This window comes from Malurus melanocephalus, unplaced genomic scaffold (genome assembly GCF_030028575.1).
Source record: "Malurus melanocephalus ecotype Western Australia unplaced genomic scaffold, MMel_1.1 scaffold_31, whole genome shotgun sequence".
Classification (NCBI taxonomy): domain Eukaryota; kingdom Metazoa; phylum Chordata; class Aves; order Passeriformes; family Maluridae; genus Malurus; species Malurus melanocephalus.
The window spans coordinates 824,751-840,541 of NW_026623263.1; the positions used below are offsets into that span (position 1 = coordinate 824,751).

A 15,791-nucleotide genomic window follows, 5' to 3' on the forward strand; every position below is an offset into this window, starting at 1 on the left:
ATTGCAGACTGTCCCCTCCTGCTGAAGCTGACGGGCACAGCATTTAAAGGGTAATTAGGCTGTGGAGAGCTTGTGAACATGACTCTATCTTAGTGATTGCACTGAGGAGGGTGTCTAGGTTTTTGCCCTTGCTGCAAGACACCAAAGATAACTATTTTATTTTATGTGAAATTGTCACAAGGCAGGATTCTGCGTAGTCCTATCTTTTCAGAGACAATGACTCTCAGCCTTTCTGGGGGCTTTGAAAATATCCAGCGGTGCTGAGAAAATCTGCCTCTGAGGAATCTGTCCCCCTGCACTGGGAGCTGGGAGTTACACGCCTAGCCTGCATGTGCAGAGGTGGGAAGTGAAACCAAACTATCATGGAATGATAGGAAAGTACTTTTTTTTGGTGTACTGTTCAAGAAAATGAGACACCAACTTATTTCTGTTTGTATATTCATTTGTATAGTAGGTAAGGTGCCTTCTTCAGGGGTAGAGACAGGACTGTGAATCCCACTTTGAAAACAGATATTTTCTTACAGCTCAAAGATCCAAGTCAGAATGACAAGTGCCTTTATTCTTAGTGGCTGCTTTAGGACCACATCTTAAACATATTGGCATTATTCTCTAGCTTCCACATGCCTGATCCTCCTTGTACAGAATATGGGAAACGTAGTGCTTTGGTTTCCACTTTCTAGATTTAAGACAGTTAAATGTTCATCTCTGACAAAAGCACTTCAGAGCCTGTTTCATTTATCCTCCATGTCATGTTATTCTTGTGTACTTGCTTAATTTTGCTGTCATGAATAGTAGCATTGTCTGAATGAAGACTTAAGACACCTCAATTGGGTGTTCTCCCAGTAAAATTGGTTGTGTGGTTGACATCCACAGATGTGCATGTTGCTTCAGTGGAACCCACTCTAGGAAGTTCTTTCCTCAAATTCAGGTGACCTGCATGTAGAGGAGTATTTCTGCAGTCCTGCATGACTCATGTGCTCAACTGCCTGTGTTTTTCACTGACTTCCAATCATATATTAACCCCTGCTCAGATTTCTGGGGGTAAATACGATTATCTGTCTGAAAACTATTCATTGCATCTAGAGAAGGGAATTTGTAATTTCTTTCCTGGCACTTGGCCTGGAATTTGAATGTATTTCACTGCTCTTTTGCTGTGTGTTCTCCCATGAAGCAATTCAAGGTTTTTTTTGTGAAAAAACAGTCAGTTTTTTTCTTGCCTTTTTCTGACACAGGTCATTCAAGGCTATACAATTTTTTTGGGCCAACATAAAGCATGTTTTTAATTACTGTTATGATGTCGTGTTTTTTTTTTTAAATGGTAGTATTTGTATAAGCTTCTGTGGCTGGTAAAATGTGCAGCCTTTGCTGCTGTAATGAATCCACAATATTATAGAAGATATAGAGATCCTGTGCCTAGTTACTCTTTGGTCAAGATCTTTMATTTTATCCATATTGGGAGATTATTCTTCCCAGTATTACATCTAAATAACACATGCATCTATCTTGATTGTTTATCAGACAAATGGCAGAGAGCCACAGGCTCTTCTAAAGGAGGCATGTCTTTATTCCTTTTCTGTGATCACTGTGTCAAGCCGGAGGAGAGGATCAGCTTGTTGAGCCATGCTTGCTATGTTGTTTCAGTGGCAAAGCCAATTCTGCTCTGTTGTGTTCAGGTCCTTCTCACTTTAGTAAGCATCTTGAAATCCATTTCCAGTACTTTACAGAGCCAAAACTCTTCTGGGGACACCTTCTCCAGTTTGCTCTGGCAGTCTTGTCTTTCTTTTTGCAAACTATGCTGAATTTTTGCATCTGCAATGCAAATAATATTTTAGACTGCCTAGGAAAGATTTTTGAAACTTTTCATTTGAAAATAGATTTTGTTTATATTCCTCATGTTTCAGGCAAACGCAGCCTTGCTGGGTATTACTGCTGGTAGCCAGGATAGTGAGCTGTTACCTGCTGCCATGTTACCCTGGAGAGAAGGGTCTGCTCATGGTCCCTGTAAGATCAAAAGGACTTGTAGCAAGCAAGACAGCCTGGAGGCAGTGAAGCTGTGGGAATGCAGTGTGTGATATGGACATTTGCAATGATTTTGTCACTTTTTAAACTATGCGGGCCTTTCCAGAGGAAATAAGTTACTAGCACAGTCAATGTGTAATTAATATTGCTCTCCCCCATGTTCTGCAAGGTCTTTAAACTTCTCGTGTTACCAAGGTGGTTTGATGTAGTCTTCCCTTCACACATGTTTGAAATTGAGCAGGGTGAGGGGGCAGAGCAGGAGTAAAGAGGTACAGTGTGGTTGTACTACCATTGYACTCAATGATCCTGAAGGTCTTTTCCAGGATAAATGATTCCCTGAAGCCCAAAATAATTTGTTACCATTTGCCTGTTCATTTAAAACCACAATGAATATGTATTTTGTCGTCTCACATTTAACAACAGACTAACTGAAGCATCTTCAGGAAAACATATGGCATTTGATAGTGACAATTAATAAAGATTTACAGACCAAATGTACTGCAGGTTGTGTATTCTGATATGGCTTGTACTTGCAGCAGCTTTCTCCAGAATTTGTTACTTAGGTTGTTACTCTTGTACAGAATTTTAAAATAATGTAAGATGTGTTAGTAAAAGTTGCTTTATAAATGAAAATGTGAAGTAATAAGGGGTTTTGTGTTATTTCTGGGTTGGGATGTGCAGTCCAGTAAGGTGACATCCAGGTGACATCCCACCCTCAAGGAGAAGAGATCACCGTATACTCATGGTCGAAGTGAATGGCTAAAGTCAGACTCCACAAAAATTTAAAAAGTTTTATTAGTAAATTACAAATGTGGCATGGCAATTGTTAAAAGGTAGCTCTTGATGTCCTCCTATAAGCACACAGCAGYTGGATTTCAGTAAAGAGATAACAGAGAGAATGGGAGATGTGTTAAAGAGGGAGAGAGAGAAAGAAAGGAAGAAAGAGAGATKATCAGTTCCAGCTTCAGTGTTGATCCAGCTAGTGGAGTGTCCAATGTCCTGGACCTCACATTCAACCTTGCTTTGGGGAGTACCTTTATTTAGATAGTTTTTTCTATCTAAATAAAACACTGGAGCTAAGTGTCTTTCCTTCTATACAAATGAGTTATCATGSACAGTGCATTCTTCTACACCTTTCTGGAAACAGATCAGCGGACTCTGGGGGTCTTGGGCTGTCTTTGTCCCTCCCCTGCAGTCTATGCCCACTTCTTGAGCTCATTCCTGCTCTTGAGCTGTATTGTGTTGTGCTTATCTCCACTATGCRGAAGGACATTTGTCCCAAAAAAGTGCTGCCTTTCCTCTCGAGCCAGATTCTGTTCTTTCACAGAGTGTGTGAGAAATAATCCTTGGCTGGCTTTGCAGCTGTCTGTCTGTCAGTATTTGGGACATACACACCAGGGCCCTTGTCTTCTGGACTTCTGCACCCCAGTGGTGGGGGCTATTGCTGAAGTCAAGAAACAGATTTGTTAGGCTCAGATTTACACTGTGATGTGGGAAGCTCTGATGCCTGGGCAGTATTTCAGGGGTATGTGTTGAGCCTTTGCCAGCCTAGCACTGGAAGTGTTCACCATCCTTGCCTGTTGTAACTAGCGGATTTATAAACGAGAGGGACCACAGGCTGGGGAGGGTAATAGGCATGCAAGAAGAAATGGAGAGTCTGACTCTTCTTTTTTTTTTTTTTTGCCTGGTTTGTTGGTTAAGGGCCAACCCTTGGAATGCTTTTTTTGACACAAGGAAAGTACTGCCAATTTTGCCAAATCACATTTCCATATGATTTTAGCTGCCAGAGTTTGATCAGTTGCTGTGGAGAACAATGCTTTTATACTATTTGTTAGCAAAAGCTTTGGGATCTTGTCAGACATAAAAAATGGTTTGTAGCTTTAGCAATTCTCAGTATGACAGTCACTAAAATTCTTGCAGGAGGAAAAAATAAAATGAGACATGTAAGGATGTTTTAATGTTAGGAGCTCCCACAAGGCCTGTCAGGGCGTGAAACCAAATATTCATAGTGTGCCACTTCTAAATGGGAATTTCCCCCTTTCTAAGTATAGAGCTTAGTGTCCTTGGGCTTTATGAGTTAACATCTTAAAATTAAATAAAAGCTGTGGTATATCATTACAGATTTGGCAGTGGCCTGGGACTTGTTTTTCAAAGCAACAAATGCCCCAGACCTTAACAAGTGTTTCTAATCCAGTGGTATTTCTTCATTATGAATTTTCTTGCAATCTGATGGTTATAAGCATCTTGGATGGGCTTTGAGCAACCCAATCTTGTGAAACATGTCTCTGGGCATGGCTGAGGGGTTGAACTAGATAACTTTTGAACTTCTCTTTCCAACCATGCTGTATGGCTCTGTGATGTTCCAAAACCAATTATGTTGCTTTAGGAACTTAGTRCGGGGAAAGTCTTTAGTGGTATCTTATCCTTTACACCCCTGCAGAAAATAAATTTCTGATGCATCATAAAAAGGATTTTAAAAATAATATTGAATAACAGACAAAGGCAAATGAAGTTTTTTGAATTTTGATTTTTGCTGGATATTATATTTTGCTCTATCACATCATTATGGTAGTCTGTCTCAGTTTGTTTCCAATGGCAATGCTTGACTTACAACATTTTAAGGAAAGCTACATTACAAATGTGATTCTTTTTTAGCCTATTTTTACATGGTCTACAACAAGACTTGTTTCTGTTTTGTCAAATTTTTACTCGTTTTATATTTGGAAGATAACCAAGCTCAAATGCTGGACTGGTATGTGTTCTTCATTCTTACAAGCAGCTCTGAGAGAAGTGGGCCTACGGGATAGACAGATTTCTGCTACTCAAAGCATAAACTACAGCTCATGCAGCTTTTTATAGTATTTGTAGTCATGAGCACATTTTTGAAAACTGAACTCTGGATTTCTGTTAATGATTTCTGTTGAAACTGATCAAAAGCTGACCGGATGCAGTGCTCATCCCAAACATCCTGTTCACGAGTCAAGTCTTGCTTGATTGCTGTCACTCTGTAAAGGCAGTATTAGTAGTATTTTATTGTTATCCCTTTTGCAATTTTATTGTTTGTTTTTTTTTTTTTTTTATTAAATTTTTTTTTTTTTTTTTTTTTTTTTTTTTTTTTTTTTTTTTTTTTTTTAAGAACATTTGTCTGATTTCTTGGTTTTAAATTAATATTTATGTGGCTGTCAGTAGGTAGAATGCTTTAAGAGAATCATTATTTGACTGCAATTGAACAGTATTTCATTCATTTAATGTATCAGATGTTAGGGATTTAATGTACAGGCCAGAATCATGCATAATTCATCCCAGCCCATAAATCTTGTCCTGTTTTATTTTTCAACCTCAAATCTCTACGAAGTYCTAGCTTAGGTGGAAAACAGAAGCTTTTGCTAACCAAGATACAGGAATATTTCAGTTTTGTGCATGATTCCTTGGAACCCTTTAGAGGCTTGTCATCTGTAGGCTTCCCAGAATATATTGTGTTGGACAATTATGAAATGAGCAGGTTTTGGTGTGGTCACAAAAATATTACTCMAATTGTAATCCTAAGGTTTGGTGCTTAATGCTTAACCTTGTCATTTTTGTGATAGTATATACAGATGAGAAGGAAATGGTTTGAGATGTAATGGCATATTTCCCGTGATTTCTGTTTTCCAGAGCACAGACTCTCCACCCTTGATGTTCTTAAGAAGTTGAAGTCTCCCCCTACTTTCTTTGCTGCAACCAGGCTTTCTCCCATGCTGAGTGGAAGTGATGAAGTATATGCAAACTCCATGGTAGTAGACGAAGTAAGCTTATGTTTGAACTTTTGGCTAATTTTTCTTCATCTTCTGTAAATTTATTTGTATGATAGTAGGATATTCTAGATCTGTCAGCAGTGGTGTGTTGTCATTTAGTGAAATTCTAAATTAAAATCTGCAATACCTCACTCTTTTCAGTTATGTTTTGTAACCTCTTTATGAGGTCTCTTAACAGATTCAGTCAACGATAGGAATTAATCTCCCCAGATTGCAGGAAGAACTCTCTTCCATGTGTTTGGGAGCTAAACTAAGAAACAAAGTTACTTGCTCATGTGCGCTTCTGATTTCTGAATTCTGTCTACATTCACAATACAGATGAATTTTCTGGATAATTTCAGAAGTTAATTATAAGGTCATAGTAAAGCTTATAGGCTCAACAAAAGCAACGTATTGCTGAAAATGTGAAGTTGATGTCCTACAGTTATCATGGAACATTCTGATATTAGAGATCCTGACTTAGTATTTCTGTTTCTGGTTTGACACCAGTACTGGAGATGAACCAATGCATCCATGCCAAATTATATTTTACATCACTGTATTGCCCTTGGAATCTTTCCTCCATGGTCACACTCAGGTACCATAATTTGGGCCTGGGGGATGAGTCCGAGATTTTGAAAGCATATTTTTGTTTTGTTTTCTTCACCTCCTGCCCTTCCCACCCCATTTCCTGAAACCCTTCACCCACTGCATTTACTGCAGATCCAGTTCATTGTGACAGCTGAGAAGGAAGTTTAAGTCAGAGGCTGTGTGTGTTTAAAATGCGCCGAAGAGATGAATGCAATAATGACCCATGGGTGAGCAGCTGTAAAAGGACTCTAAAGTGCAGTCTTYGAACCCTTGGTTTGAACAATACCAAGGTTGGAAGGACAGAGCTGCAGAACTGCATCTCCATTACAGATGGAAACGTCACCCAAKTGTATTGCTCAGGGGCCCTTCAGCTTGGGCTGCTAACCTTTGCTCAGTATGTGGCCACAGTCTACTTTTTTAAATTACTGATTGGGGCCAAATTCTCCCTTAAGCACCACTCARCAGGAGCCAGAGTGGCTGCTGGAGAAGGTCCCTCTGGTGCTGAGGAGGAACACTGCCCAGACAGGAATAACTTTTCAGGGAGTAACAGCTGCATAAGACCTGGGAAAAATATTTTACCTTCGTGCATGTCATGTGCACAGTGCAACAGAAGTATTTCCAGACTTGCATGTGCTGAATCTTTAAATGCAAATRTGAGGTGCTGTAAAAATGCCAAAAGTTCTTCCTGTCTTTCACTAAGAGAAACATAATTAAGATGGGGATGAAAGCACATCTCAAGAGGGACTGGAGAAGAGGAAGTCAGCAATCTGAAAGATCAATTTGGACTCGCAATCCCTCCTTTATTCTTGCTTTTATACAGGTGCTTTTTGGAGATGGAGTGTTTTCACTGGCAGTGTGACTTTTCAATATTATTCAGCATCTGATTAGATGACTGTAGCCTCTAGCTAAAAGACTAACAATGAACTGTGTTTTAGTATCTTCTGCAGAGTCAACAGGGGAATGCAAAGAAATATTTTTTTTACTGGAGTCTAAACCTGATCTTCGTACTTGAGAAAATAGAATTCKCAAATCCATTCCTGTCTCTGTGTAAAAGCAGAGGTGCTTCAGGCCCAGAATTACTTAATGGCAAAACAGTCTTTTCCCTTCCTYTCCTGGAGCAATTCTGTTCCAAGTTGTATATATTTATCTCAAAGCTTAGGAGACTAATGCTGAAAAATTAAAAGTGCATTATRCGTAGGCTGATTTTTCCAAATWAAATTGCACAATATGCCTTCCACACTAATGTATTATGCCTATTTTTTGCTCAAGAGTAATTTTAAATAAAATCTATAAATATATGTATCAGTACATGTAATAAAAGATATAAATATGAGTGAAAAAGTCAGTAGACTTGGAAATAYCAATTAATTGCTGCTCTAATTCGGGAAAAAAATAATGCAAAGTCTAGAATCTCTTAGCCATACAATTTGCCTTCAATTCATGTAGTGTAGAAAGTAACAGGGAAAAACCTCACAAAATATATATCCATAAATAAAATGGCAAACTACTCTGCTCCTTGTTTCCTGATAATAAGTCTTGTTATTGCCTCTTACCAGCATTTATTTTTTACTTGCAGGCTGGAGATTTAAAGACTGACTACRTTCAGGGAGATGGTGTCAGCAGTGAGACGTGTCTGAATCCCACCAGCTCAATCCCAATGGCCAAGAGTTCTTCATCTCTCTCCCTTGAGGAGAATGATCAATTTACATATGTCCCAAATGAAGGAAGTCAAAGGTCAATAAAAAATGAAGAAAATGCAGAATTAAGACATGCCACTACACCTTCTCGTCTGTATGTAGCAGATTCATATCTTCCATTCAAGACCCATGGATTTATTAAGGACCGGGGCCAACTTTATGCTGACATGAAAAGAAGAAGGTATGGAATTGACTTGATGATATGGCTTGATGAGGGATGAATCCTTGAGAATAAGGATTATTTATAAACACCTTTTGTTTCAAAAGGTGAAGCAGAATCTGGGGTAATAAATACTATTATTGGGGTGAAATATCTGCTTTTTATCACTTACATGTTTTGTCCTGTCAATTGTTTCCAAAAAACAGCTGAGAAAACATTTTTAACAAATAAAAGTGTCCTCTTAGTAAAAGTATTTTTAATGCAAATGGATACTTTCATACCTTTTTTTCTTTATATACATATTATTTAAAAAAAATAGGCTCTTTGCTATTGCTGCCATTGTGGCATTTTTGACTAATAGCAGAATTTCACTCYGGTTTTCCTCAGTTATATTTCCCATTAAGAAAATAATCCAAARTCTGTTCAAATCTCTGGGAATCTTTCAAGTCTTTAAATAAGCCTGTAGAAGGAMCATGCTGTTCCTGATTGCATAGATATTTTTTATCTCAAAAGGCACAGAGAAGAGTGTAGCTGCTCTTTCTGATAGGTTCAGACTATTTTCTTCTGCATTGCTGGTAGACAAGAYTTGCTGCCATTTGTCTGAAGACACTCCTCCAAATGGCTTTAGGTTATGGTGGAAACTGGTTACTTCAGAAATCCAGAGTGCTTTGAAGATGGAACGGTAATTTTGATTATTAAAATCAGATTTTAAAAATTAATTTAAAAATAAACAATTTAACAATAAATTTTCATGATGAAAAGGCTTTATTGCTTCTCTGGATAGATGAGATTCCCTCTTATCCACTAGGAAATTTGAATCTTGCTCCCATCTTTGAAGAGTRTTAGGACTAGTTGGAGGCAGAGCAGCAGATCTAGGTAAAAACAGTAAGAAAGCAATAATGTCAGCCAATTATTATTTAAAACAAGGCAGTAAAATTTTCTCTTCCTTAATTTTGAGTTTCTTATGCAACTGTGAAGTCCCGCTAAGAGGAATCTTTAACATAGATAATACAGTAAATGTCTGACAGTTTTCCTTTCTATCACACTCCTTGTCTTTGCTATCATGTAGAGTACTGTACTTTTCCTGACCCTCTAGTCAAAAGCATTTTTATCATACACATTTTTGGATAGTCCCACTCTTCTTAAGACCTAGGTCAGGTATCCATATGGGAACTTTTAAGAGTGTATGTAAATTTTCAGGGACATGTTATTTGCCTTGATGTGTCATATGACATATGTAAGTGATCCAAATATTACACATAAAATAAGACTACKAGTATGAAATTCTGTTTTTAAATCAGCTTTTTATGTTCAGAAAAATTTACCACAGTAAGTCATAGATACTTGTCTGTTGACATAGACATGTATTGCTTTTTCAGTTTTTAACATGTGACAATAACTGATAATGCATTTAAGTGACTTGTTTCTGAGATGTCACATGGGCTATTACTTGGAAACATTGCAAAATACCATTTCCAGAATTGTAATAAGGAAGTAGTTTCAATCAGTGAAAACGATAGATTTGTGGTTCAACAAAGTAGTGGTGTGTGAAGGAATTTTTGTGCCATTATTCCTGGTAAGAACTCTGACTATTTAGAAATACCACACATAATTAAAAGTTTTATGTTGTAAGGCTGGAATGTTATTGAAGCAGTCAACCATTCCTTCCAGTCACTCTGATGAAGAGACCATGAACTTGCTCCTGCAGGTAACAGGACTCATCCTGAAACTCTRATACTGTTGAGCAACCTTAGTGCAGTCTCCTGCTCAGGAACTCTTGCCAATCAAATAGTCTCTATGTGTTTGAAATATTGATTTAGCCAGAGATTTTTTCAGTCTGCTTGTAGCTCTGTATGTTTKCAAATGTGTATCTTTTGAACTGAATCTCATAAACTGTTTCAAGACRCTCCTTAGTCTCCGTTGTTTTTCTCTTCTGTCCTCTGTCGAGAAGTGACAGATGTAGATAAAAATATGTCTGTGAACAGCCATGTCATATCTTTCAAATACACACATGCACATTATATCCATCTACACCCACGTATCTTGATACTGAAATCTGAGCTGGTTCTCTCATGCATATTGTCCCGGTTCTCTTTATCACCTGTGTCGAGAGTCAGGTTCACGCGTGGAACAAAACATCTCATTTTTTGGGTGATGCTGCACATAGATCTAAAAGTCATGATGCAGAGGTGGCTGGCTGTGGTGGGAATGTGCACGACCATGAGTGATGCAGATATCTGCACCGCAGATCCGTGAGGCTGGGTCAGAGGGGTCCTGTACAGAGAAATTGAGCACCTTGGCTAGGTGAGTGCAGACCAGAGAGAGGCCTCAGAACATGGTTTACCYGACATAATCATGGTAGTTTGGGCTGTCATTGTTCAGAGGATTCAGCAATCTCTTCACTTGCTGCATTAAGGTGGAAATAAATCGTTACGAGGAATTGTGTGAAGTTAAAGACTTTGTTGTCTTCTTCAGTTCAAGTCTTGATGACCTTGAAGTCGACAGTGGAAGTGGAGTGGTGTCGGACAGATCCCATGCTCACTACTCTCCCCTCGGCTCTTCAGAGGCCATGGCTTCTAGCAGAGATGGAGYGAACTTACCTACTGGTCTGCAGCCCAAGGTATTTGATGCTATCTAAGTTTGAATTGTTTTCTTTTCAAGTAGATCACCAAAACTAGATGAGAAACATCTGAATCTGAAGGGGAAAGATGAGTTCTTGGTTGGCAGTGCTAGCCCCTCCAGAGTGCACTCATACAGGGTTGTGGAGCTGGAACTCCTTGGTTGTGGCTGGGCTGGGCAGCAGCTGTGGAAAGGAAGTGTCCATCRGGGATTTGCCTCAACTTTAAAAAGCACATCATTTATCAGAAGTGTTTCAAGGGAAATATCTCAGGTTCAGTGAATCAGCATTTTTTAACCAAAATATGTTTAATGAGAAAATGTTTAACCAGCTGTAGTTATGTGAAAGAGTAATGCTTTGTGAAGTTTAAAGCTAGCCTGCTGCGTTTTTTGAAACAATTTTTAAACTCAGGGAAATTCAGATGGTGCATTGACCAATGTAAATTTCCTCTTCATTACAGTTTCCTGAAGTATCCTGTCTACATTAATTTTCATTAGACCMTGGTGCCATTTCTGAGATCTTCTGACATTAAATAGAGTTATTGCTTGTTTACAAAGATTCTTTATGATTTTTCAGATCCACTTGTTGCCATTGTAGAACTTTATCTGACCTTCAGCAAATGGTTATATGAAGAGAGAAAGATTTCAGCACAAATATAAATTCTGTTAGTGCTGCTTTTAAAATTAGTAAAGTAAGCACTTTACTGGAGTTTTAGGCTCTGTTAAAGTGCAAAAGAATAAAATATTAGGGGATTTCCTTTCAATTCTTACTATTGACATATTTGGTGGTTGGAAAATATTTTCAAAYGCAATGATAATTAAACCAACCAAAAACAATACAGAAAAAAAGGAAGACCAACTCCTTCCTTTGGAAACTCTGACATCAACAGTTACCAAGGCATGGCCATAGTCTTCATGAAATGTTCTATAATTATTAAAGTACTAAGATTAAAGCCTTCCTTGGTAAAAGAAGAYAGCTTGGTCATCAGATATAATGACCAACAGTACTGTTTGGATGTCACCTGTTATGAACTGGGAGAAGAATGTAARCTTTCTCTTAGTTCTCAGTCTGACTTGCACCCACAAACTATTTCCTGGAGTATACAAAAATGTATCATGGTGGGAATATGACAGACTTTTTAAGAATTCACATKAAGTTGTCAAAAATTTGACTTGAAGCCAAGAAAGCCTATGTGAGTGGCCAGTTGTTCCTGATTGTTTCTGTTGCTGATGCATTTCAGAATTAAACAAGGTTTCATTTGCTTCAATTTCTTGTAGGAATACACAGTGTTTGGGATTCGGTCACGCTCCTATTCCTGCTCCTCACCCAAAGGTGTGGTAGGAAGACCTCGCATTCCTCGGCAGTTTGCAGTTGAGGATTCAAACGAAGGTCAGTTCTGTGGCTTTGCATCATTCCGCACCCRCCCACTTCAGGCCCAGTGCTGATGGTGTTACCTTACAGAGCTCACCGGTGTGTGTGTTCAGCAGTGTTCAGGTAGCCTTACCATCATTCCTTGCTCTTTTACCATCTGCAGCCTTGTCATGCCCTCCCATGGTGCTGATCCTTGGGAGGGCAAGCAAACTGAGTGAGCAATTAGCCACAAAAACTAATGYAGGCAAGGGCAATAATCCTCTCTTTGGAAGATATTTCCTTACTCTAACCTCCTGCTGAGTGTCTGACAGAGACCAGGAGGAAGCTCAAGATGACAAAGGAGAGGGATCAAAGAGGGGAGATGGTTCCAGCTTCCCACAGATCCTGGGGAATCTCCGAAACACAGATGGGCTGTAGTATCTCTACAGGCTAGGAAGCAAAACCCATTCTCTTGATCAAGTGGAGTCAGAGATGTCTCTGCAAGAAGCTTGTAATTTTTTGTGACTTGTTTCTGGCATGCTTTATTTCTAGACACATAGTTTCATATTTAGAAGACAGTCCACACCTTAATGAGGGTATRGGTTATATTTGAAAACTGCAAAGTGTGAAATACATATACTTTTCATACAGCTCACATCACTAAAAARCACCTGCCTTCAAGAGGCTTGACCTCTGTCTCTGTAACCCTGTCCATTGCCTGTCCATACTTCCAGCTTGTCTCTCTCTCCAATATGCCTTTAGCTTTTCAGTAGGACAGGGCAGGAGGCAGGACATATGTGTGACAGTGAACCAAATGGAACAGACACACAGAGAAGTTGTGGATGCTGCATCAYTGGAAGTGTTCAAGGCCAGATTAAACGGGTTTAATTTGCCTCTCATCTTGTAGGTGGCATCTCTGCACTTGGCAGGGATGTTGGAACTAGATAACAGAACCATGGAATGATGAAGGTTGGAAATTACTCCAAAGTCATTGAGTCCAACCTTTTACCGAACAACATCATGTAAACTGAGCCATAGCACTAAGCACCACATCCACTGTTAGTTGAATGCTTCCAGGTAACTCTGTGACCTGCCTGGGCTGCCCATTCCATTGCTAGATTGTCCTTTCAGTGAAGAAGTTCTTGGTGAAGTTCCAACCTGAACCTCCCCTGSAGTAGTTTGAGGCTATTTCCTCTTGTCCTGTCACTTGTTACCTGGGAGAAGTTGCTGACCCCACTGGCTACACCCTCCTGTCAGAGAGYTGCACAGAGAAGGAAGGATCCCCCTAAGCCTCCTTCAGGCTGAACAACCCCAGCGCCCTCAGCTGCTCCTCATAGGACTGACTCTCTGGACCCTCCCCAGCTCTGTTGCCCTTCTCTGGGTGACATGCTCCAACACCCCAATGTCCTTCCTGGAGTGAGGGGCCCAGAGCTGGGCACRGGRTTTGAGGTGTGGCCTCACCAGTGCCCAGYACAGGGGGACAATCCCTGCCCTGGCCCTGCTGGCCACACCATTGCTGATCCAGGCCAGGATGCCATTGGCCTTCTTGGCCACCTGGGCACACCCTGGCTCATGTTCAGCCGCTGTTACCAGCACCCCCAGGTCCTTTTCCTGTGGGCAGCTTTCCAGCCACTCTGCCCCAGCCTGTGGCACTGCCTGGGGTTGTTGTGACCCCAGGGCAGGACCCGGCCCTGGCCCTTGTTGAACCTCACACCCTTGGCCTTGGCCCATGATCCAGCCTGGCCAGATCCCTCTGCAGAGCCTTCCCGCCCTCCAGCAGATCAGCTCACACACAGTTTGATAATGTCAGTGAAGTGACTGAGGGTGCACTAAATGTTGTCATTCAATCAGTGAGAAAGATACTGAACAGGCCTGGTTTCGATGCTGAGCCCTGGGGAGCAGCAGTGGGGACAGACTGACAGCTGAATGTAACTCCATTTGCCATCACTCTCTGGCCAGACTTTTACCCTGGAAAGAGTGCACCTGTCCAAGCCATGAGCTGCCAGCTTYCCAGGAGATGCTGGCTGGGCCTGATGCCCTGGTTGTCCTGTATGTGCTGGTGATCACACTCAGGATATTCTATTCCATAACCTTCCCCAGCACTGAGGTCATCAAGGTCAACCATGGCTGACAGGCCGCAGTTTCCCAGATCCTTCTTCTGACCCTTCTTGTAGGTGGGCACCAYACCTGCCAGGCTCCAGTTATCTGGGATGTCCCTGGCTAAYGAGGGCTGATGGTAAGTGATGGACAGTGGCTTGGCAAACTATTCCATCAGCTTCCTCAGTATTCTAATGATCTTGGAGATCCTATCCAACCCTAACAACTGTGTGATTCTTTGACATTCAATGTGAAAGCCTAAAAAATTATGGAAGTGTTATCATTAACTTTGAAACCATTTAAAAACTTCAAAAACTGTTTTCAGGGTGAGAGATACAATGTCTGCAGACTTCTTTCTTCCTAAGAARCTGCATTAAGCAGTGCAGCAAATAACTTCTTTGCTGTGACCCAAACTCACTATAAGATTTCACGTCCCCTTGTAAGGAAGAGAAAGTATTGCATCCTGCAGCGCGCAGCTGTGCTGTTTTCTCCCTTCACCTAGAGTATCTGTAACATTTATATTCAACAGATCAGGTGAGCAGTCTTTGAAAAAAACAAGGCAGAAAAGAAAGATAGAAGTATATCACAGAATTAGAAGACAGCAGAATAGAAAAGCCCAGTGGTCATGGGCTTAAAGTAAAACMGAATTCCTTTGATGCCGCAGCTAAGGGAGTTTGCTGGTGTCACAGCCCACTAAGTTTCACCCARACACCATTACCTGTCCTGACTTAATCCAGGCTTCAGTCCATTTCCTCTTCATTTTTTCTCCTCTTCTTCCAACAGCCAGTGCTGGGCCTTTGCATATCTTGTGGAGAAAGTGGAAAACCATTCCATATATTAGAAATAGGCTGTTGTGCAAGCCTGTGCCACAGACGTGGTGTAATGCTGGGAAGGAGGGTCKGTGTTCTGCTGAGCTTCCTGCCTGCTCTTCCTTCCCACCAGCACCTCCTGCATTMTCCCTTTTTCTTTGCTGGCATTTTGCAAGGATAGGAACGTTGAACACCGTGTTTACTGTGTGAGGCAGGCACACCTGTGCTTACTTTGAGCAGTGGTATCTGGATGCAGGATTAGCTCAGGAGCTGAGTCCATGAAGCTGCGACCAAGCTCACCTTGATCAGATGGTTCATSCTGATCTCCAGGGTCTGTGGTGGGATTGTGTCTGCATCTGAGTGGGAGTCTGCACACGGAAAACCTGTCCCTTCACCTCTGCCCAGCTGCCAATGCTTTGGACATCTTGCTCTAGGCTCAGCTATACAGGAGAGAGGTGCAGCTGCCCCTGCACATTGCAACAAAATGTAAGCCAAAGTGGATGATAACAGGGTGGTGTTTTTCAGACAAAATATGAAAAAAGGCAAAACACCATTTGTTTCTGATGGAAGCTTTTAAATATGCTCAGATTTAAAACATACTACCTGCCTTTATTCAAGAGGGTATTACCAGGCTGTAACAGCAAAGGATTTGTCCCTGCTCTGTAGATGGTGTGCTCA

The 15,791-nt window shown here is 40.6% G+C and overlaps 1 protein-coding gene across 7 annotated transcripts in view; it reads left to right on the forward strand.

Annotated features, from left to right (window-relative positions):
- The window catches only part of ARHGEF28 (Rho guanine nucleotide exchange factor 28), an 83,815-nt gene that overhangs the window by 24,058 nt on the left and 43,966 nt on the right, over positions 1-15,791 (forward strand). For all 7 annotated transcript variants that reach the window (XM_057363789.1, XM_057363791.1, XM_057363788.1 and 4 more), the window contains 4 exons: positions 5,674-5,804; positions 7,960-8,261; positions 10,716-10,860; positions 12,135-12,246. In XM_057363789.1, coding sequence (XP_057219772.1) covers positions 5,674-5,804; positions 7,960-8,261; positions 10,716-10,860; positions 12,135-12,246 — 690 coding nt within the window. The remainder of the gene's footprint in view (positions 1-5,673; positions 5,805-7,959; positions 8,262-10,715; positions 10,861-12,134; positions 12,247-15,791) is intronic.